The 23863-nt window shown below is 38.5% G+C and overlaps 1 protein-coding gene across 1 annotated transcript; it reads left to right on the top strand.

Moving 5' to 3' along the window:
• The first annotated feature begins 4171 nt into the window (after positions 1–4171).
• On the top strand, positions 4172–19630 carry LOC133533461 (ER degradation-enhancing alpha-mannosidase-like protein 2). Its single transcript, XM_061872447.1, has 8 exons — positions 4172–4408; positions 5584–5880; positions 6281–6524; positions 6814–6964; positions 14712–14891; positions 15046–15302; positions 16065–16309; positions 18809–19630. Exons 1-8 carry the CDS (start codon positions 4308–4310, stop codon positions 19524–19526), a joined length of 2193 nt encoding a protein of 730 aa, XP_061728431.1. The 5' UTR covers positions 4172–4307; the 3' UTR covers positions 19527–19630.
• The last annotated feature ends 4233 nt before the right edge of the window (positions 19631–23863 follow it).

Genomic DNA, 23863 nt, shown 5'->3' with positions numbered 1-23863 from the left:
CAGTCCCATAGTTACAAAAAAACAACTTTTTTGAAGCCACGTCCAGTAAGAAAGACCATGACAGGGTATGATGTAGCAGCTCATAATGCGCTAGTTAATGAGTATACCATTCCATCTCCTCCAAATGGCTGTGCACTACAGCAAGATTCTCGCAAAGAGAATACATCAGTAGCTGACGAAATTCAAGCCCTAATTAATCATTTATCTCAGCCCAATGTAAAACTACCGTCCCACGTTGCCCCCATGCTTGATGTACTTGTTACAACTATTAAAAATAATGGCCACAATTATTCAGTGGAATTGCAGAAGCATAATAAATAAAAAGCAAGATCTAATACATTTATTAAACAAATTTCAACCTTTTGTTTTTGCCCTCTCTGAGACATGGCTAAAGCCTGGAGCTCTTCTTAGAGCTACTGGATATTCATGTCTCAGAGAGGACCGTCCTGGCGGATGGGGCGGTGTAGCTCTACTCGTCAGGAATTCCATTTCATTTTCACCTTATAATCTTCCATCCCATAGCGATGATTTTTCAATTGTTGCTGCCATTGTAAATAACATCTGTATCATTTCTGTATATATACCTCATCCATCATCATCCATTTTTGATGAGCTTGAACAAATAATTTCTTCTCTCCCTAGGCCCGTGTTAATTTTAGGAGACTTTAACTCGCATCACCAGTTTTGGGGTTGTTCATCATCTAATTATAATGGAGATCGTCTCATACATATCTTAGACAAACACAACCTTTGTGTTTTAAACACTGGCTCTCCAACCCGCCGAACAGCGCCAACAGAGTCAATTAGCGCTATTGATTTATCTATTTGTTCGGTCGATCTTGCATCCTCTCTCTCTTGGCATACCTTAGATTCAACATATGGGAGTGATCACTACCCTATTATTATTACATTTCCATCTTCCATTCCTCCATCTCCAAAACCTAGCCCTAGGCTTAAGTATAATTTAAGTAATGTTGATTGGAAACTTTTCAAAAGCCGCGTAGAGGAGAAATTGTTGTGTTTGCCCACTATAGATGCTAGTAGTGTAGTTAGCTGCTCAGTTGCCTTAGCCCAGACGATTACCGAAGCAGCTGATGAAATTTTCCCTGTAAAAAACAGTGTATCAGGTAAAATACCTTCTCCTCCTTGGTGGGATGATGATTGTTCTCAAGCAATCAGAAACCGCAAGGAGGCAGAGAGAAGTTATCGTCATTCGATGACAAATGAAAATTTCGAGATATATATACAAGTTGCTCGTGAGACTAAAAAATTACTGCGCAAAAAAAAGTTCGAAGGCTGGAGACGATTTTGTTCATCTCTTAGTCCTAACGTGAAACCATCCATAGTATGGAATAATATTAAAAGATTCAGACATGCTTTCAATGAGCCATCTAGACAGACACTTCCTCCTAACCTTGCTAATCAGTTCATGGACAAATTAGCACCAGCATCAGTCCCCGAAGAACATGTTTTCCACCCCGCTGCCTTTTCATTTGACTCTTCCTATTATACTGTATTTAATGGGCCTTTTAAAATAGAAGAGTTAAAAGGTATACTAAGTAGTTTAAGAGATACTTCACCTGGGGATGATGGAGTCCCATATTCCTTTTTAGCAAATGCTAGTGATGGTATTCTCTCTTATTATCTGAATATAATAAATTTTGTCATCCAATCTGGTACAGTCCCGGATTCTTGGAGATCTCAAATAGTTATTCCTATATTAAAACCCAACAAACAAGCAACAGATGTTTCTTCTTATCGTCCAATTGCCCTTTCTTCAGTATTTGTTAAAGTAGCAGAACATTTGATTAAAAACAGATTAGAATATTTTGTAGAAAAAAACCAATTACTTTCTCATAGTCAGTTTGGATTCCGAAAAGGTAGATCTACCTATGATAGTTTGGGTATATTAGTTGCAGAAATTAGATTAGCATTTTCTAGAAATGAGTCTGTAGTAGCTGCTTTTCTTGATATAAGTGCCGCTTATGATAATGTTTTAGTCTCAGTATTACAAGCAAAACTTCATAGATTAGCTGTACCAATAATGTTAAGCAATTTTATAATAAATCTTTTATCAGAAAGGTCCATTAGCCTTCTTATAGATGACAACAATAGGATTTCCCGTTTAGTTTGGAGAGGTCTTCCACAAGGTTCCGTATTAAGTCCATTGCTATATAATATCTACACATCCGATTTAGAGTCATCCTTAAATGGCACTGTCAGAATTTTGCAATATGCTGATGATTTATTATTATATTCACCAAACCTTTCTATTGAACAGGCCAGTAGATCCATTACTTGTTCTTTGGGTTTATTGAAGTTATGGTTAGATTCAAATGGTCTGGAACTCTCAGTTCCTAAAAGTGTTGTAGTTTTGTTTACTAGAAAACTGTTTCCTCCTCCAATCAATGTGCAATTTAATAACTGCTCCATTCCCATTAAAGATAAAACCAAGTTCCTAGGTGTTATTTTAGATAATAAATTAACAGGTCTTCCACATTGTGATTACATAGTTTCTAAATGTGAAAAAAATATTAATATCCTTAGATGCGTTTCAGGAGTTTGGTGGGGTTCACATCCTCTTTGCATAAAATTAATGTATAATGCCTTGATAAGAAGTATTCTAGATTATGGAACATTTTTGTTAGAGCCAGGATTTGTAGCAGGCTTCCAAAAATTAGATCGTATTCAATCAAAAGCCCTGAGAATGATATGCGGTGCCATGAATTCAAGCCCTATCAATGCTATGCAAGTTGAGTGTGCTGAGCCTCCACTCCATTTACGACGCCAATATCTTTGTGATAGGTTTATTTTCCGCTGCTCCCAATTTTCTAATCATCAACTCTGGGTTATCTTGTCTAACCTCCTGCTTCAAATAACTACTTCTAACTACTGGAAGCACAAGAGTCCTCCATGTTTGATTAAAAGTTTTCAAAAACTGAAATCTATTTCAGCTCCCACTGTTAGCTCTTCAACACTTCCCATTTTCCAGTATGAATATGAATCTGTAATACTTGATCCTCCAGTTCTCCTTAATATCGGCATTTCTAAGAATGATGTTGAACAAAATCAACAATTCCTGGGATTCATTGGAACAGATGGCCTAGCTGCTGATCATATATACACAGATGCTTCTAAGATGTCTGACAATGGGTGTGTTGGCATTGGTGTACTTCACACCCAGTCTAATATTTACCAAAAAATAAAGTTGCCTCCAGAATCCTCTGTGTACAGTGGCGAGTGCTTTGGAATTCTGAAAGCAATAGAATTCATCATTATAATGCATCTTAAAAAAACTATTATTTTCTCAGATTCTCTAAGTTCACTTCAGGCAATAGCTAAATTTCCTTTCAAATCTAAATCTAATAACCCAATTATTTATCAAATCCGTAGCCAACTGTTAAAATGTCGTCTTAAAGGGTATTCGGTTTCCATTGCCTGGATCCCTGGACACAGAGGTATTAAAGGCAATGAAAGGGTGGATGACTTAGCTCGAGATGCCATTAGTTCTGGGGACATGTTTCCGTTTAGGAATGTTGCTGAAGACCTGTTGGCACTGCCTAAATTATATCTAAGAATGGAATGGACAAAATTATGGGCATCTGGTGCGGGTGCCGCTGCGTTACATTATCGTAGCATACAAACAACAATTCCTGCCAAACCTTGGTTTGCTAAAATCTCTTTGCCAAAGCCTGCAACTAGTATGTTGATTCGTATGAGATTGGGCCACGTATGTACACCGGAACACCTGAAACTACAAAATCGTGTGGCCAGTTCTGCATGTATTTGTGGAACTGATCCCGCTGATCTTAATCATATCTTTTTTTCTGGTAATTGTAACCTATATGACCGTTCTATATTATTAAGACAGCTGTCAGATTTAAAAGTTCCGTTTCCCACATCTATTACAACACTCCTGTATATTAATGATTCATCTCCATATATATTTAAATCATTGTATTCATTTATTTCACGTCACAACATTAAACTTTAAATTATTTGAATTAACCTTTTCCTGATCCTTTTCCAAAATTCCGTCCTACCCGTTTTAATGTAATCCTTAATTCCGTTTCCCCGTTTTACTCGTCTGGCTGAATGCGCCAGGAGCGCGAAGCCATTAAAAAAAAAAAAAAAAAAAAAAAAACTGAAAACTGTCACTAACGTCAATGTCAGTGTCAATTTAATTCGGTCTTCGGTCGCTGTGGGCTGACGTGTTTACAAGTTTTATTTTAGGATTTGTTAATAAAAATGTGCATAAAAGATATGTTTAAAAAGTGAACATACTCTGTCATCGACTTTTCTTGGATATGGGTGATAGAATATTAATAATATGCCTGGTATGCCTTTATGGCATCAGGTCTAGTTCGGCGCTACGAGAATACACCAAAGAAGATATTCTGAAATTGAGGTAAAACTTTACTTAAGCCCTGAATAGTCTGAACTTGGGCTTATTAAATGCTATTGACGCAAACATACAAGGGGACAATCACATCACACATAAAGGCTGTTTGTTATCTAAAGTGCCGACCGTCACATTCATCACATTGCTATTTCATTCGCCATCACCAAGTGTTAAAGATAAATTATTTAAGACCGCATTGTCCGTTTAGTTTTGGTTGATAAATCATGATATTTGTATAGTTTGACCAGCAATTTGATCACCAAATATGCATGTCTGTCTCTCTAATTTATATGTAGAGGAGTATGCGTTTATTATTAGCGTATTGACGGTAGGGCAGTGAGCAGAGACATATGGTGAACGCCATCCTGCTCATGGAATTGGTAAGAACTCAATTCTTTTAAGTCTAAATTCAAAAGTCTAAAGAACTCCAATAGTTATTATGAGATTCTGTACTTAAAAATATTGCGAGTCTTTTAGGTGTCGAGTCGAGTCCTTTATTGAGTTTTTTAAGTGCAACTCAAAAGGACTTTAGTCTTCAAATAAAGCCTGATTTGTACATAACCCATGGATTGAATGTGGAGACAATGTCTTTTAGAAAACTTTTGTACATCTTTTGAAAGTTCTGATTAATAAGCTCAAGCCTTTACCAAATTTATTGCGCGTAATTAATTGCGCGGTCCATTTCTACTACAGATTAGAACACCTTGTGGGCCAGATTTGGCCCACAGCTGGGGCTTAGAGACCCTCTGTTTACACCATGTGCATAAGAGCATGTTTGATCATTCATATTTATTTATGTCCTGCTCCTATTGGCCAAGTTTAAATGGGGTATAACAATTAACACAAAAAAAATATAGGGAGTATTTAGGAATATATTCTGCTGATATTCTCAAGAAAAAAATATGGAAAACAACCAAACTATGAGTTGTGAACTCTTGTAGTGTGAATCAATTTAAAAACAATCTTGACAAACTACAATCTAAATAGTGAAATTGTGCTAAGTGAACTCTTATTTAGACATACCAGCATCAGCTGCCTGTCTAAAACTAAATAATAATAATAATAATCTTTGGGAATAAATATTCATAGTGACCACACCATTGCTTACAATACTTAAATTTAAACTAAACAATTTACTTCCTTATAAAACAACAAGGGATTTCACTTTGTTATTGTTTCAGAGAAGAGACAAGGGCGATGTTTCAACATGCTTATGATAGTTACTTGAAGTATGCTTATCCTTATGATGAGCTGCGCCCCTTGTCATGTGATGGTGTGGACACCTGGGGTAGCTACTCCTTGACCCTTATAGATGCCCTGGACACCCTGGCAATCATGGGCAACTACACAGAGTTCAACAGAGTGGTGGAGATACTGCTTCAAAAACAGAACTTTGACACTGACATTAATGTGTCGGTGTTTGAGACCAATATTAGGATTATTGGTGGGCTGCTTAGTGCTCATTTATTGTCCTACAAGTAAGTCTCTTTTAATAAGGAAATGGCTCACCTTGTGGTATTAATAGCAAATAATATTAAAATATTTTATTTATTAAAAAAATAAATTAACTAACTTAAGCTAACAGCACCTTTAGAAGCATATTTTTTTTATATACCAACATCAGTGGCAAACAACTATACGCCTGATGGTAAGCAGTCACCGTAGCCTATAGACGCCAGCAGCATCAGAGATATTCCATGCGAGTTGCCAACCCTTATGTTTAATTATGATTAAAGACTAGCAGCACTGTTTATGTACATAATATGACTGTGAGAATTTTTTGAAGAACCTAATTTCAAATATATGTACAAAATGTGTACTTAATACACTGATGCATCTAGCATACTTTTGAATTGACTTGTTACATTTGAAATTCAGAACAGGAATGAAACTTGAGCCTGGGTGGCCCTGCAACGGCCCTCTGCTACGTCTAGCAGAGGATGTAGCTCAGAGGCTGATTGTGGCCTTTGACACCACCACTGGCATGCCATATGGCACCGTGAACCTGAAGAAAGGAGTCCCGCCGGGAGAAACCACTGTCACATGCACCGCCGGTGTTGGAACATTCATTGTGGAGTTTGGGACATTAAGTAGACTCACAGGAGATCCATTGTATGAAGAGGTAAGACATGTGTTATTATAATCCAATTAAAGGGCCGAATCATAGCTAAGAAAATTGATCAATTTCTTATTTAGCCCTTAAAAAGTAGCATTAAAGACAATAAAGATCCCTCAAAATTAGTTTGTTCAATTTATTAATATTAATAATTGTTTAAGCAAAAAACAAGTTGAGCGAAAGTATCAAACGCTTAAAGGGGTTCCAGTTGCAACCATTGTAATCTGTCAATCAATTGTATAGATTTTTTATGTTTGTAAGTTGCAATAATACACGGGAAATATGTTTGTTGTAGTTGGCTTACAACGCTCTGAAGGCGTTGTACCACCACCGGTCACCGATCGGGCTCGTCGGCAACCACGTGGACGTGATGAGCGGCCGCTGGACGGCGCAGGACGCGGGCATCGGCGGCGGCGTAGACTCCTACTTCGAGTACTTGGTTAAAGGTAGTTGAGCAATGGTCAAAGCATCTATGCTTTGATCTATCAAAGGCATCAATCTACTACGCTCTCCCGCTACCGATAGGTCTAGCTCGATGGCAACCATGACGACAAGATGAGAGGCTGATTAACTGCGAAATACGCGGTCAAAGTAGTTGCAGTCAGCCTACAACAGCCTACTACAAGCACTGTCCAGCTGATCCGTTGACTGTCGTTGTCATGCGCATTTCTCTGCTCATTATCCTGCTCTCAACGGCCAACTGCAAACGGTAATCGATTGTGCTCTGTGCTAATCACGACGACAAGATTAGAGGCTGCCTGAAAGTGAATTTAACTATGCGGGTGTCGGCACCCCGATTTCTGCTTCGAGGATATGGTATCACGTTGGTGTGATTGCGAGAGCTCGGGTGAATAGTGGAAATGCGAACGCTCTAGTGTTATACCTAACATAAGCAAAGCATTTAGAAACGACAATAAGTAAAGCAGGTACTGTTTTGTCGATTTCCGTCCTCATACTATACTTACTATCTAGCTGTACCTATAGATACTTATGCATTTTTACCCTCTCGTTTAGTTACAATAAAATCAGTTAAGAATCCAGACGCGTTTGCCTTATGATTCACCTGCAATCAAAATTGAAACTTATCCCGTAGAGAACATGGTCCTTCGAACCGGATGCTTGAACAGTGACACGTAAAAATAATTGGTTCAATAGAAAATGAGTGTAATTTCGGTGAAATAACGTTAAATACATATGGAAAAGTGGTTAATTAGTTGGATAAATATGTTACAAAAGTGAATTAAGCCAAAGGAACTTTAAGGATTAAGACAATTCGGTGTTTTTACAAAAATAGTTTTGCAAATTAATTACGTGTGATAATCGGACAAAGGACAAGGTGTATCGTGGAAATAACGTTTGTGTGTTGTTTAACTACAAATGAGACAGTACTGTGCCGTGTATTACAATAGTGAGTCGCTGTGATTTAGGTAAATTTGTTGGACAATTTCGTGCGGCGCTCACTTACCCTACACATAAAAAGTTAACAAAGGAGTGGAACTTTCCTACAGTGGTTACGTACTTTTATTGCTGTGTTTTCACTATATATATATATATATATATAGATAGACTATTAATTTATTGATTGTGATAGACTTATACTACAATGGAAAACATTGAAAAGCATATAGTGATTCAAGCCGATACGCTTGAAAAGGTGAAAAAGGCGTACGTTAACTACAAAAAATCGCCTAAGGAGAGATTGACGGCTGGTTATGTGAAGGGAAGAATAGATACACTGGAGTTGTACTGGAAAGAGTTTAAAGTCTTACATGAAATTTTAATTTTGTCGATTCCTATGGAACAGCGTCAAGCTACAAATTATTTCGCCAACAACATGTTTGAGGAATTTGAAGAAGCGTATTACGCATACAAAGGCGAAATGATGTCTAAGTTAGATTGTATGGGGCCGACAAAAAGTGAGTCTAAACAAACACTTACACCTAGTACATCGAATAGTGGTGAAGTAAAATTACCACGTATTTCGCTTCCTTCGTTTAATGGCGACTACACTGAATGGCAGTCTTTCCATGATTTATTTATGGCATTAGTGCATAACAATGAATCTTTGCAAGATGTTCAAAAGCTACATTACCTAAAGAGCAGTTTAGCTGGAGAAGCGGAGGCATTATTACGACAATTTTCAATAACCGCTGAAAATTATAAAGAAGCTTGGTCAGTACTAAAGAAACGTTATGCCAATAAGAGATACATAGCAAACTGTGTTTTTAAGAAATTCTTTACACAAAAAACGATAACACACGAATCGGCTACAGCATTAAGGCAACTGTTGGATACTTCGGTGGAATGTATGAGTGCGCTGAAACATCTAGGCTTACCTACGAATCATTGGGACGCAATTATTAACTACTCCATAGTGTCAAAATTAGACTCGAGCACTCATAAGGAATGGGAAGAGTTAATAAGCAGAGACGAGACGAACGACTTACCTAGTTTTGAAAAATTAAAATCGTTCCTGGAAAATAGATTTCGTACTCTGGAGATGGTTGAACCTGCAAGTAAAGTATACAAACCTGTGAAAACAAAGATGTTTCATGTTACTGCAACGAGCGAAGTGAAGTGTACATTCTGCAATGAAGATCATTATATTTATCAATGTAAACAGTTTTCCAAGCAATCAGTAGAAGACAGATACAGTTTCGTGCAGAAAAATAATCTCTGTTTTAATTGCCTAATACCGAACCACAATGTATTTAAATGTAAACAAAAGACAACTTGCCAGATTTGTAAAAGAAAGCATCACTCGTTATTACACCGAGAGAAACAAGCAAGTGGAGAATCGCATACGTCTGGAGAAACAAATAACAACAATAAAGAAAAGATACAAACCGTCGTCGTTGCGCACACGTCGAGCGCATCACGGGTTCTACAACCTGGTCGAGGCACCTTGTTGACGACAGCACTGGTGCATGTTACAGCGGAGTCGGGGCAGTCACACGTGCTTCGGGCTCTCGTGGACCAGGGTTCAGAGGAGTCCTTCGCGACTGCAAGGGCGGTCGAGTTGCTGGGTTTGAAGAAAACTAAAATCAGCGGAGTGATCTCTGGTGTTGAGGAGTGTGAGACGACTATCAAACATAGGGTAACATTACGCATACAATCAAGGTACGATATTTCCTATTGTATAAATGTAGATGCTTATGTATTGAAATCTATAACCCGTCAGCTACCATCTAGGGAAATAAGAAGTCTTAATTGGCCACAAGTTGACGAATTAGATTTAGCTGATCCCACCTTTGGCTCACCGGGGAGGATTGACATTCTTCTTGGTGCGAGAGTTTACAGCGAAATCCTAGAAGCAGGTTTAATGAAAGGACCAGGAAATTTTCTTGCTCAAAAAACACACCTGGGCTGGATTTTGTCAGGGGGTAATAAGGATACTAATGCATCATTTACTGTTTCACAGCACATTACAAGTCTACATGTTACAAGACAAATTGAAGAAGATAATAATCACCTGAAAAGGTTTTGGGAGGTAGAATCTGAACTATACACGAAGCAGAGCATGTGGACGAAAGAGGAAGAAAAGTGCGAGGAAATATATCAGCAAACAACAACGAGGGACGAGACAGGGAGGTACATAGTACAGCTTCCTTTAAAGACAACTTTTGAAGACACTGTAAGATCGTGTGGAAATACAAAGCATCAGGCAGTAATCAGATTAGAGCAGCTGGAAAGAAAGTTCGCCCGAAACGAGCATCTGAAAGCAGAATACACCAGAGTTATACACGAGTACTTACAGTTAGGCCATATGAAGAAGGTCGACGCAGAAGATGAAGGTAATGCAGTATATCTTGCGCATTGTGCTGTAATAAGAGAAGATAAGGAAACATCAAAGCTGCGCATAGTTTATGACGCGTCAGCAAAGGGCCCAAACGGATGTTCCTTAAACAGCAGCATGATGGTAGGACCTACGATTCAGCCAGATCTTCGTAGTCTGGTATTTAGATGGAGAGCTCATAAAATCTGTGTTATTGGCGATATTATAAAAATGTATCGTCAGGTAAGAATGCATGACAAACACACAGATTTACAACGCATAGTATGGCGGGATAATACATCTGAGAAGATAGATAGTTACAAGCTACTTACGGTGACATTTGGGACAGCAGCTGCACCTCATCTGGCTGTCCGTACTCTTCAACGTTTGGCTGATGATGAACAACACAGCTACCCTCGAGGAGCGGCTGTAGTAAGAAACTCCTTTTACATGGATGACCTTATGACAGGTCATGAAGATCTCGACGAAATGAAAGCAACCTGTAAAGAAATAAATGCATTATTAAAGGCAGGTGGTTTCGAGATGCAAAAGTGGTCTAGTAACTCTGAAGAACTCCTGAAGGACTTGGTTGATGGCACGAAGACTCCGGAACCTGTAAAAGACAAAAAAGAGATTAAATTAGATAAAATAATAAAAATACTGGGACTTACCTGGGATAGAAAGGATGATACTTTTCACGTTTCAGTAAACTTACCAGCAAGCAGGATACCTGTAACAAAGAGAGTGATTTTATCTGATGTTGCTAGCTTGTTTGATCCTTTTGGATGGCTCTCACCTGTTGTAATAACAGCCAAAATCATAATCCAAAAATTATGGCTTTGTCATTGTGGTTGGGATGATGAGTTATCTTCAGAGTTGGTTGACGAATGGATGAGCTTCAGAGACGAATTACACGAGCTGCAAACTGTTGAGATTCCAAGATGGATCAAGATGTCATCTCACTGCAAAGAAGTATATCTGCACGGGTTCTCTGATGCCTCAACACTTGCACTTGCTGCTGTTGTGTATGCAAGAGTTGTCGACGAGCACGACGTTGTTCATGTCACGATGTTAGCCTCTAAAACAAAAGTAGCCCCCCTGAAGCAATTGACGGTCCCGAAGCTTGAACTTTGTGCTGCGGTGATATTAGCAAAGCTGCTGCATGAAATTTCAAGGTTATTGAACATACCTATGCACAAAATCTACGCTTGGACGGACTCGATGGTAGTGCTTTCATGGTTGCAGTCCCCACCCAGCCGCTGGCAAGTATTCGTTGGCAACAGAGTGTCAGAAATTATCCAGCATATAGATAACGACAGGTGGAGACACGTTTCGTCGGAAGACAACCCAGCTGATCTTGCCTCAAGAGGTATCAGGGCAAGTGAACTAGCAAACAATGAACTTTGGTGGAGTGGACCCAGATGGTTAAAGGATACAAACACTGAGATGTTAAGGGCCACTACAATTCCAACGACAAATCTAGAAAGCAAGAAATCATTCCACACTTCAGTACAAGACACACCTATTTGGGAGAGATTTTCGTCGATGGTCAGGATGAAAAGAGTGATAGCTCAATGTAAGAGATTTTTAGATTATAAAACCAGAAGACATGATATCTTGAGCGCTGCTGAATTAGATGAAGTTGAAACCTGCTGCGTGAGATATTATCAGAAACTAGTATATAGCCAAGAATTTGAAGACCTGAAAAAGAAAGGAAAGGTTAGAAACAAAAGTTCATTAATTAAACTTACCCCGTACGTAGATGAACACGATTTACTGCGAGTTGGAGGACGGTTGAGTAAAGCGGATCTGTCAGAAGACGCTAAACACCCGATTATCGTACCAAGCAAGCAACATGTTGCAAGGTTAATAATAGCGGATGCTCACACCAAAACCTTACATGGCACAATCTTGCAGACGATGACCTACGTCAGAAGTAAGTACTGGGTCATAGGTCTCAAATCATCAGTTAGAGATTTCACTCGTAAATGCATCGTGTGTATAAAAAACAATGCACTCACAAGACAGCAGCTAATGGGTCAGTTACCCACCTCAAGAGTCACTCAGAATCGCGCCTTTTACCACAGTGGAGTTGATTTTGCTGGGCCAGTGTATCTGAGAACGTCAAAGGGTCGAGGTCGTACATCTGCAAAAGGCTACATCTGCTTGTTTGTCTGCATGTGCACAAAAGCAATCCACTTAGAAGCAGTAACTGATCTTACAGCTCAAGCATTCATCGCGGCGTTCAGGAGGTTCGTCGCACGTAGAGGACATTGCGCACAATTATGGAGTGACAATGGGACCAATTTTATTGGTGCTGATAAGGAACTAAGAGATATATGGTCTAAGAGCACTAATAGCGTACCTAAAGAGATAGCTGAACTTCTTGCTAATGATGGTACGACGTGGCACTTTGTGCCGCCAAAGTCACCAAACTTTGGAGGCCTGTGGGAAAGTGGAGTACGCTCGGCAAAGCGCCACCTATTGAGAGTCAACGGAGCTACGAAGTTGACGTATGAAGAATTTTCAACACAGCTAAGCCAGGTTGAAGCGTGTCTAAATTCAAGGCCACTCTGTCAGCTGGATGATACTCTGGACACACTTAACCCCCTCACGCCAGGACACTTTCTTGTAGGTGAAGCTCTGATTAACATTCCTGATAGAAGTTATGTAAATAAAAGTTTACATTTGTTAACTCGCTGGCAACTCGTACAAAAACAAACGCAAGATTTCTGGAAAAAATGGCAGTCAGATTATTTAAACACACTTCAGCAAAAACACAAGTGGTACGATGTAGTAAAATCACCCTGTATAGGAGATGTTGTCATTATGAAGGAGCAGGACTTGCCACCGGCCAAGTGGCTGCTAGGCAAGATCACGGCACTGCACGCAGGGCCTGATAATTTAATACGTGTTGTAACGGTCCAGTGCAAGGGCAATCACATTCTAAAGAGACCGTTGTCTAAAATAATATTGTTACCTAAAACTGCAGATTAATACACAGTTAACGTCTGTAGTGAAAAATAATGAGCTATGGTGGGCAGTTAAATTTATTTCGTATGTTAATAAATTTCAGGTACTAATAATGCTGGCCGACTGTAGTTGTAATTGATAATACCTACTCAATACATAAGCACAAAGATTAGCGACAAGCTATTTTCCTAAAATTTATTCGAAGCGCTAAATACTTTGTCCTATGTAATTTACGTTAAGTATAAAAAAGCTGCTAAATTTATGTTATTTATGTATTTATAGGAGGATGCATTAATTACATTTTGTAGATGTCACGTGTATAAGACGGATCCCCTATGGGTTAATTCTTGATAATGGGTTACCGAGCGGATCCCAGACTTTCTTATAACCAGCGTTTAAGCATACCATTGTAATTTTATTACATGCAAATGTAATTACATGCACAGGTAAAATAGGTTCGTAAACCTTTATTTGTTTAGAAATTAAGTTTTTCCTTATTTACTTACCTATTCAAATTAAGTAAAAAAAAAAAAAAAACGAATTGTTTGTTAAAGATTATCTAGCTGTTAAGATATTATGCTTCACGTCGTCCATAAAAGCGAACAAAATACATACGTATTACAAACATAGAACCTCCTTTTTATGAAGTCGGTTAAACAAAATGATTTACGTATACAGTCCACTAAAGTGTATGCTATGTAATAAGTTTTGTTATTATGGTTGACCTATTTAATATAGATTTTGTATTTAGAAGTAAGCTTAGGTACTAAAATGTTAACAAAAGATACCCTACGCGGGCACGCAATTATTACCTCCGCGATGCAGGCAGTTAGTTGTTTACTTAAAGAAATTGAGCCTACTTTATCAGTTATCATGTTTCTTTGGTTCACGCCAGCGTCGCTTGAATTGTAATTAGTTATTTGTTATTATGCAAGTGAAATGCATTGAAATCATTAGTTTTGTTTATTAGTGTTGAACTTAAAACATACGGTTGTGATGTTAGTGCTTGTGATACCTAAGTGTTTGGATGCATTTGAATATTATTGTTCAAGCAACTATGTACGTAAGTTTTAGGTTATGTATTTTCCTTAGTTTAGTTAAAAACTGTTGTTTTTGGCGGGCGGTATGTTTTGTCGATTTCCGTCCTCATACTATACTTACTATCTAGCTGTACCTATAGATACTTATGCATTTTTACCCTCTCGTTTAGTTACAATAAAATCAGTTAAGAATCCAGACGCGTTTGCCTTATGATTCACCTGCAATCAAAATTGAACCTTATCCCGTAGAGAACAGGTACAATAAGTAAGTCAGACCAAGATACATGCACAGACTGTGCAGTGACAGAGTGTGGCCGTGCCACAATCAACCTGAAATTCCAATGGAACAGACGAATTCCAGGGCTGCTTGAGAGGGGATTTTTTTTACAAAAACTGATCTTTCAGGAGCCATCCTCCTCGAGCGTCCGGAGTTGATGTCCATGTTCAAGGAGGCGAGGCAGGTGATCGACCGCTACTTGAAGAAGGACGACTGGTACGTGTGGGCGACAATGCTGCGCGGGCATGTGACGCTGCCCGTGTTCCAGAGCCTCGAGTCGTACTGGCCCGGCCTGCTCGGGCTACTCGGTGAGTACTTTGACAACCGGTCTGGCCTAGTGGGTAGTGACCCTGCCTATGAAGCCAATGGTCCTGAGTTCGAATGATATCAATTTTGTATTGAAATTTCCAAAAGTATTATTTTACTTGGTGTTTATAATATTTACCTTCATAACGCCCACAGGCGACAGTGACACGGCGATGCGTATAATCCACAACTACCACAGCGTGTGGCGTCAGTACGGCTTCACGCCCGAAGTGTACAACCTCGGCACCGGCTCGGCGTCCTCCAGCCGCGAGAGCTACCCGCTGCGGCCCGAGCTCATTGAGTCCATCATGTACCTGTACCGGGAGACCCGAGACCCAATACTGTTGCAGATGGGCGAGGACATCATCCGGAGCATCCAGCACAGCGCCAAGACCCCGTGCGGGTACGCTACGGTGAGAGCTCACTAAATACCTCTATGATACTCGTAGCATCAAATCACCCGGCATATACTCGGACTCGTCAGCCGTGAAACCTACCCGCTGCGGCCCGAAGTCATCGAGTTCATCATGTACCGGTACCGGGAGACGAGGGACCCGGTCCTGCTTCAGATGGGCGAGGCCATCATCTGGACTTCCGGAGCACCCAGCACAGTGCCCGGACGCCGTGAGCTACGGTGAGCGCTAACTAACTATACCAGTATACTTAGATCGGCTTTAAATCCTCTGGCCTTTGAAGCGATGGAGTATAGGATATCACGGGATTATTGTGCTGCCTCAATAATATTTTGTTTTTATAGAATCTTTAGACATCTCATATTGACTCCAGTTATAGTGACTAGATTTCACCCGCATGATGTATGTTCCATACTGATTAATTATATCTAAGTGATTTAAACTTTCTTGGCCTATTAGAGAGTGATAATATACATGCATTTTACAAACTTTAACTTCTAATCTTAAATTAAAACGATTTTTTGAGTTAAGGAGTCTAGGCGTGTAGAATTAATAATACAATACTATTACATCTTTATTATATTTGTATTTATTGTATTGAATTTATTATATATTGATCCATGTGTTGAATATCGCTTGTGAACAACAAATGGTGTCCATCTAAACTTCCAACTAAGTATATTTTAAGGCAGTAGTGGTGACTTATATGAAAAGGTATTAATGACCAGTATTTCTCAGTGTCAATACACAATGCACTTTCAGATAAAAGACGTCCGCGATCACCGCAAAGAGGATCGCATGGAGTCGTTCTTCCTCGCGGAAACCACCAAGTACCTATACCTGCTGTTCGACCCGGACAACTTCATCCACAACCCGGGCAAGCACGGCACCGTGATCAACACGCCGAGCGGCGAGTGCATCGTCGACGTCGGCGGCTACGTGTTCAACACCGAGGCGCACCCCATCGACCCCACCATGCTGTACTGCTGCCAGGAAGCCAGGCAAGGGTGAGTCGAATTTCCAAACAGCGATTGTTAATAAAAATAGACGACGAATCAGCATAATGACCCCAAGTCAAGTCACTCTACAAGTCGAGCCATAGCAGGCGGGATGTCAAAGTTGAGCTAGTGAGGTCTTTAGTTCGCAAATGGCGGTTGGCACAGTCGTAGTGAGAATTATTGAGATAATGTCACTCACTAAGCAAATATGCTTTATTGTGCGGTTAAATGATGTGCTTGCTAGTAGTTACATAACTCTTATCATGTACTTGGCGCAAAACCTTTTAATTTCGGTTTCCTTCGTAAAACCATTATTTTAAAACCGGTTTCTCCTTTCTGGGTGTCTTTGTTTACGCGGCACACCACCAGGCCGAGCGGCCGTCGATTCGCTCGTCGAATAACCGGTAAATTTAGGTTACAATAAAGTTCGGACGGAGAATGAAGTCGTTCACGTGACAAAATGGAAATATGCGTTCTTTCTTGCATAATTTTACTGTATAACTGAGCTTGCTTTGTTCTAATCTATATATGTGTTACGTACGGGTAATGTTAAAAGGTTAATTTAATAAGTAAACTTAAGCTTAACTGGGTGTACCTTAGTATTACCCAAGCCATTTGGGTAAATCCCGAAAATTAAATCAACTTTAATTTGTATTCGGCGTTTATACGTATAATATTTAGGTCTACCCAACACTGCAGGGAGGGTAATGACAGAAGTTATGATGCAACACCTAACATTACCCAGCCCTGTGTTGGGTAGACCTAGATGTGTACGGCGGGTAAACGCTGAATACAGATGAATGTTCTTTAAATTTTCGGACTTTACCCAAAAGAATTGGGTGATACTAGTTATACCAGGGTAAACTGGAGTCTAATTAACCTTCTAACATTACCAGTAACATATACATAAATTTATGTCCCGACTGAGTCAGTCGATTCATAAACACAGAGCAGAAACTACAAAAGCCAGAAAGTTTACATTTCTGATTAGGTTACATTTATAAACTGTACAAGAGATAAGAAGAACAATTAAATTCATAAGGGCGTTAAAAAGGGGTTGTACGCTTGTAAGACGTTCAAGTTTTATTTTAAGCTGACTTGAAATTCCGAGAAAAATCATAATATTAAAATAGAAGAAATGTTTGTGATTGAGGGACTCAAAACTTCGTAAGAAGACACTATACACAATACAAGAAAAAACAAATCAGCGTTTTTAAAAATTCTTCCCGTAAGGGGGTTAAAAGGGGATTTGTCTTGATGCATAACACTGCAAAATACTCTCAATAGGTACTCTCTTCCATCAGGTTACGTTATCCCGTTGTCATTAAAACACATGATGAGACATGTTGAATCTATAGGATCTTTTCATTGGAGAGTGTTGAAAATAGGTTTGCGAGTTCCCTGTCTTTTGATTTTGACCCGTTTGTTTTTAGAGAATTGCCTAGGAAGCTATTAATCTTTAGTTGCCAATATAATTCGTATTCGGCAAACAATATATTCAGCCCATCTCTATATGTCTATGGTCTATATCTATTTCAAGTCGAATTTACTATGGTCAAAAGAAATCTGCCATTTCTGTCTGACATATTTCTGTGACTTTAAACAAAACAAGAGTTCGTGGACATTCAAGATGACCAGGACACCGACAAGCCCAACAGCGCTGGTGCCTTATTAAATCAACGATATAATGTAATTATTTTGCTCATATTACATTAAGAGTCCTGCGATAAACGGATTGGTCAACTTTAATGTAACTGTTTCATTATAACTTTCGCGTTTTGAACACATTAAAACTCAGTCTATCGCAAATTTATTTTGTTAGTGAAACTTGCGTCGAAATGTCGGAAATAAAAATTCACGATTGACCCCCCGGTCCTAAATATAGGTATGTTTTATTTTAGATCTCTCTCATTATTTACATAAGTAAAAATAAACTAAAAACTTTTCTAACACTAAAAAATCATATAAAAATTGTTCTTTATTTCATGAAATCGCCTTATAAAAATGTATCCAATGTCACTATTCGCCTCGACATTTTTAAGTGTCAACTCTACGGCGCATCACACACACGGAATGATTTTATGGCCGACCAATCGTATCGTATATTGGGTTGGGTGGTTAAAATGTATCGATCGTGTCTTGGGACTCTTGCGTAGCCTAAAACAGACTCATATTTTGACGAGCTGTGATTAGTCCATTATTATAGTTCAAATCTATTTTTTCTCAGTTTCAAGAAGAAATTTTGTTTGATGCTAGTATTCCAGGTATTTTTTTCGTGTGCCGGTTCCAAAAGGTAGGGTTTACTTCGTTTACTAATTCATATTATTTATATTATATCCCCTTTTGACCTGAATTAGGTCGCGCACCCGACGCCAGTGAGCAGCGCGGTGACGAGCGCTGGAACAAGGGCACTCGCCCCGCTCGCCGCCCGCTGCTCGGTGGCGTCGAGTCCGCGGCCTAACACACACTCAACTCTAACAACAGTAAGTTGGTTTTTTATGTTTCCAGGATCAACATCAGTGAAGTTCATAGGATATATCAAATGCTCGAAGATGAAGACAACATTCATTTTATGACCATGATTGATGCTACTACAAACAACGTTGCTCCAAGTAAAGCAGACGACAGTGAAAAAACGGAAGCTGACTCCCCTACCGAGACGAGCAAAGAATCAATTTATGGTAAAATAAAGCAAGGGCACGTTTTAATCAAAACTGAAACGAGAACAGGATATGTCAATATGGATGGCACAGAAAGGGAGAAAGTAAAAAACGAATCTAGTTTACGTAACGTTGTTAAAGAACGTATTGTAAACTTCCACAATAATAATACCAGCATCTCTCAGGAGTCCGAGGAGACTGATGAGCAAACTACTGAAGTTAATGAGTCTACGAAAATAAAACCAGCTGGAGAAGTTGATGTGGATGATATAATAGTACCCGGGCAACCACAGGAAGCAGAAAATTTACAACCTCCAAGCAGCACAAAGGCTAAAGAAGCATTTAAGATGTTACCCACCGTAATTCAAGATTTTCTAAACAGCGATTGGAAATCTAATCCGAAATGTGAACCGCAGCACATTTTGGAGAGAATCCGCAGTGAGAATAGGTATCCAGATCATCCAGATGTAGACAAATATGAACTACTGTTGACTCCGGCTCAGTCCTTTTTGCAGAGGATATCTCTAGCTGGAGAGTTTTTAAACAAAAAACAGTTGGAATTGTGATGTATGTAAGTGCTCTACCTAAATCCTGCATCCCAGTGTAGGTAGAGCATTTTCAAATGCAGTTGTTTAAAATATCCTGATAGGAGATAAGATCTCCAGATTTTGATCTCAATGCTGGGAAAAAGAAATCCATAAATTGAAAACATAATACGACATATTTTATTGCTCAAGCCTCTACCTAGCTGCGTGGAATAGTACATTATTGTCGAGGCTCGGAATTAGCTGCTTGCTGGCTGAGGATTAATTTTAAGCGTTCCAGCCAAGTCATATATACTGCTTTTTTCTCAAAAATGGTGCTAGAATTCAACTAACACACATTAAAATAATTAAAAGATTTGATGGTTTTTAAATTAAAATATAGAAGTATATTTTTCTACCGAAATACTCCAACCTATTTGAGACTGTTGAATAGTCGCGGTACCAACATTATAATAATAAGTACTGATCATCTGGCTGTTTAATTAATCTATGCCTTGATCTGATGATTTTAAAAAAGTTTGGAACTACAAATAATGGAATTTGTATGCAACATTGCTGTCGTGAAATCGAGACTGCAATTTTTTTAACTTTTTAATTTTTGACTGACCATTAACTACGCACTTCGCGACCTATTTTTTAACCGGCAAAGACGACATGTGCGTCTAAATTAGATGTCAGAGTGAATGATCGAGGAATCTAAACTTTCAAGTACAATGTTATTATGTTTGTAAAGTAAATTGTATTTAATTTATGATTACCTGATGTTAAGTTTGAAATAATAAAATGACTGTAAGGTACTATACCGTTGTTTGAATTTGATAAAAAACTTCAGATTTCAAAATTAGGGAGTTCTGAACTCCCTGTAGCGGAAGCATGTAAAAAAAATGTCAGTCAGTTATTACATACTCGAATGTGCTTGTAAAAGTTGTAAACCGTGTGACACCGTGCAAGTAGGTAACTGGTGCAAGGCACAGGCTCCATCCTAGGGCTTCCAAATACCGGACTTCTCACAATTCCGGTATTAATACCGAAACTGTCTTCATCAATACCGGGATCCCGATCCCGAATCGCTTGAAATTTCATACTTTAATAAAAAAGGGGAATTAAAACTCTGTAAAACCAGATATATATCCTGTAAGTAAAAGCTTTTAATAAAACGATAAAGGCCCATCCAGGCGGAAACAAGTTTTCGCCAATCTAATTAAATTGTCTGATCAAATCAGGAGGTGTGGATGCAAAAATGAAATAGGCTCGCCCATCACACTTTATTCGATTGTAAGATTATGATCAATCAAATGGAGGCGCAAACGCAAGAATACCAAATTCCGACTTTACAATTAGTATGCACATACTACGACATTTCTATACTACGAGCAATTATTTTTTCATCAAATTGGTCAATTTCATCATCCCGTTTGGAGTGGCCTTAAACAACCAATGTCACCATTTGCAATAATTTTATTTCACACACCAGGTTGGCAATGATTTTATCCAAGTTGGTGACTTCACCAGTCACATTTAGTCCAACTTAACCAACCAGCCAATTTTTCTTCAAATTTCTGCCAAAATTGGTTTGTAATACTACAGTTCCTTACTCTATTCTTTTTAATTTTTGCTAAAATTTTAATAACTAATTATATTAATGTCACTATCATCATCGTACCTATTCATCACTCAGTCAGACACAAAGATCAACCATCGATGGAAAGACACCTAAGATGCATCACAGACATATTGCACAAATGGTTTGAATGTAACGGCATTGTTTTAAATAAAAATAAAAGTACATTTGTGAACTACAAGACACTTTCAAGTACAAGAAATACTAATATAACAACTACTTTTGAGTACACTCACAATACATGTTTCTTAGGCTATGAAATTGACAGTCAACTAGCACATTGCATGCATATTGATAAAGTTTGTAATAGATTAGCATCAGCCAATTACGCATTGCTGAAACTAAAACCTCTAGTTAACAAAAAAACTTTAAAAACTGTATATTATGCCTATGTTCAAAGTGTACTAACTTATGCGATTACTATTTGGGGAAATGCAGTAGATGTAAACCGGGTATTAATTTTACAAAAACGCTCGATTAGAATAATATGCGGGGTAAATTGGCGCACATCTGCGAGGACCTACTTTGTGAAGCTTGAGATAATGACGGTCATATCATTGTTTATATACAACTCTGTGTTGGAAATTCACAAGAATGCAAGCACTTTACTTAAGCGTTCGGATTGTCACAATTATAATACAAGGAACAGTAGTAAACTAATACTTCCATCACTTAGATTAAAAAAGTGTCAAAAACAGGGAATTTTCATTAAAATAAAGCTATTTAATAAACTGCCCACAAATGTCACAGATTTACCTTATAATGTATTCAAAAACACGGTCAAGACTTTTTTTCAAAACCATGCCTTCTATTCGATTACTGAATATTTATCATTACAAAATATTTTAATTGAAGCAAATTGTAAATAGATTTTTAATATTATTAATCGTATTTACTTCGTATAGTAAATTCATAGTGTAGAATATTGTGAAATACTGACTTACCATGTAATGATCATGTTACATTATGGTTAATAAATAAACTAAAACTAAAACTAAAACTCAGAAAACTGCAGGATTCATCTACCACCAAACCCCCCCCCCCCCCCACTATTCATAAACGTGTACTAAAGTTACAATGCCGCGTGTTTTTTTTTTCGCCAAGGTGTGTAAATAAATAACGCGTCGTGTACCGAAAATGAGTTTGGTAAAAACTCATATAACATTTTTTGCACCTTATGACCCACAGAAAACCGCCTATAGAAGCCTAATATTGGCCATTTTGTTCGAGACGCGAAACACCAAACCGCGAGGTGCGGGACGGGTGCTCACGGCGTTGCGATTGGTCATTTCAAACGACGCGCTGTCATGTGTATGCGTAGGGATGGGACATGTTCATTACGGGAAGTGGTAGTGGTACCAGTGGTACTGTAATTTAATGTGGTAAAATTGTTATCAATAAAGTCTACAGAAAAAATACTTAACAGTATTAAAACAATATAATCTGTCAAGTACTTTAAAAATGTATCTAAAAATTTTACTTTGCATATTAATGGGATAAGATTTTAACATAAAATAATAAGGGCCCCAGAAAATATGTATGGAATTGAAAAAATACGCAGCGTCTTACGTATGCGAAAAACTCGCGAACGCGAACTGAAGTGGCGCGGCGCGGGTGAATCAATCTTTCGATAACTGGTCTATAGAAGTGTCCTACTTGCGAATGCCGTGGGCCGCTGCGCCGCCCCGCTCCGCTCCACTTCGCTTCGCTTCGCGTTCGCGAGTTGCAGGTGCAACCAGCGGCTTGAGTATGCGCCAGCAAGAGCTGGGTCGGGGAAAAGCGCGGGCTAAATCAAATTACATATACTTACATTATGCTTGCTCCTTGCGAAAGTCGTCTGCGCCAGTTGGGGGAAACTGGGGGAATTGGGAACGGCGGGTAATTAAAAATAGTGAGATATATAGTACTTCTAATTGCACAAAAAAATATTGAGTATCTTTACAACGGACATTAAGAGGCTTGCATGTGCCTAAGTGACTGTAAGATTCAGAAGCTACGCCCACGTGGTCACGATTAATCGAACAAAATATTTTCAACTTTTGTTACTCGTATAATTTTTATCAATTATCATGACAGATGTAAGCATGGAGTTTTTGGAGTTGAAGATTCCATATTTTGTTATTATCTTGTGTATGGTACCTCATTTCAAACCCCAGGTGGTTTCAAGTTCACCAAAATTACAATCATGAGTGATACTCATTTTGATTGCTATTATTCAATTGGGATAATTATGATCTAAGGAAACGAGAGTGTTCCCAATTACCCCCTCAATGATTCCTACTACATATTGATTGACATACCATTTTTTTTTACTTTGAAAATGCTATGTATCTCGTGAGTTAAAAAAAGATCCTTGAAAAGTCATACTAAATTGGAATTCTTCAGTGTTTCCATTTCCCCCGGGGACTGTTTCCAATTACCCCATACAGTTTCGGGTAAAAGATACGGCAAGGCTTTTGTTTTCGCCCAAGTTTAGTAGGATAACATTAACTTAAAATTATTATTTTGTTAAAATTAGATAGACAGATAACCAAACTAACGGTTAGTATAAAAACTAATTCGGCTTACGATATTTTTATATCTGTTTATAGCGTTTGAAATTAAGTGTTCCCAACTCCCCCACTCTCCCCTACATGTACGATGCATCCTCATCGCGCCTCATGTTCTGCCGCCAGAATGCAGCACTAGCAAATATTGACCATATTGTAAGCCATAGGGTACCTAACTTATGCATACT

Source organism: Cydia pomonella, unplaced genomic scaffold, assembly GCF_033807575.1.
Source record: "Cydia pomonella isolate Wapato2018A unplaced genomic scaffold, ilCydPomo1 PGA_scaffold_167, whole genome shotgun sequence".
Taxonomy (NCBI): Eukaryota; Metazoa; Arthropoda; class Insecta; order Lepidoptera; family Tortricidae; genus Cydia; species Cydia pomonella.
Note: the sequence above shows the minus strand (reverse complement) of the source record. Positions and strands in the feature narration are given on the sequence as shown.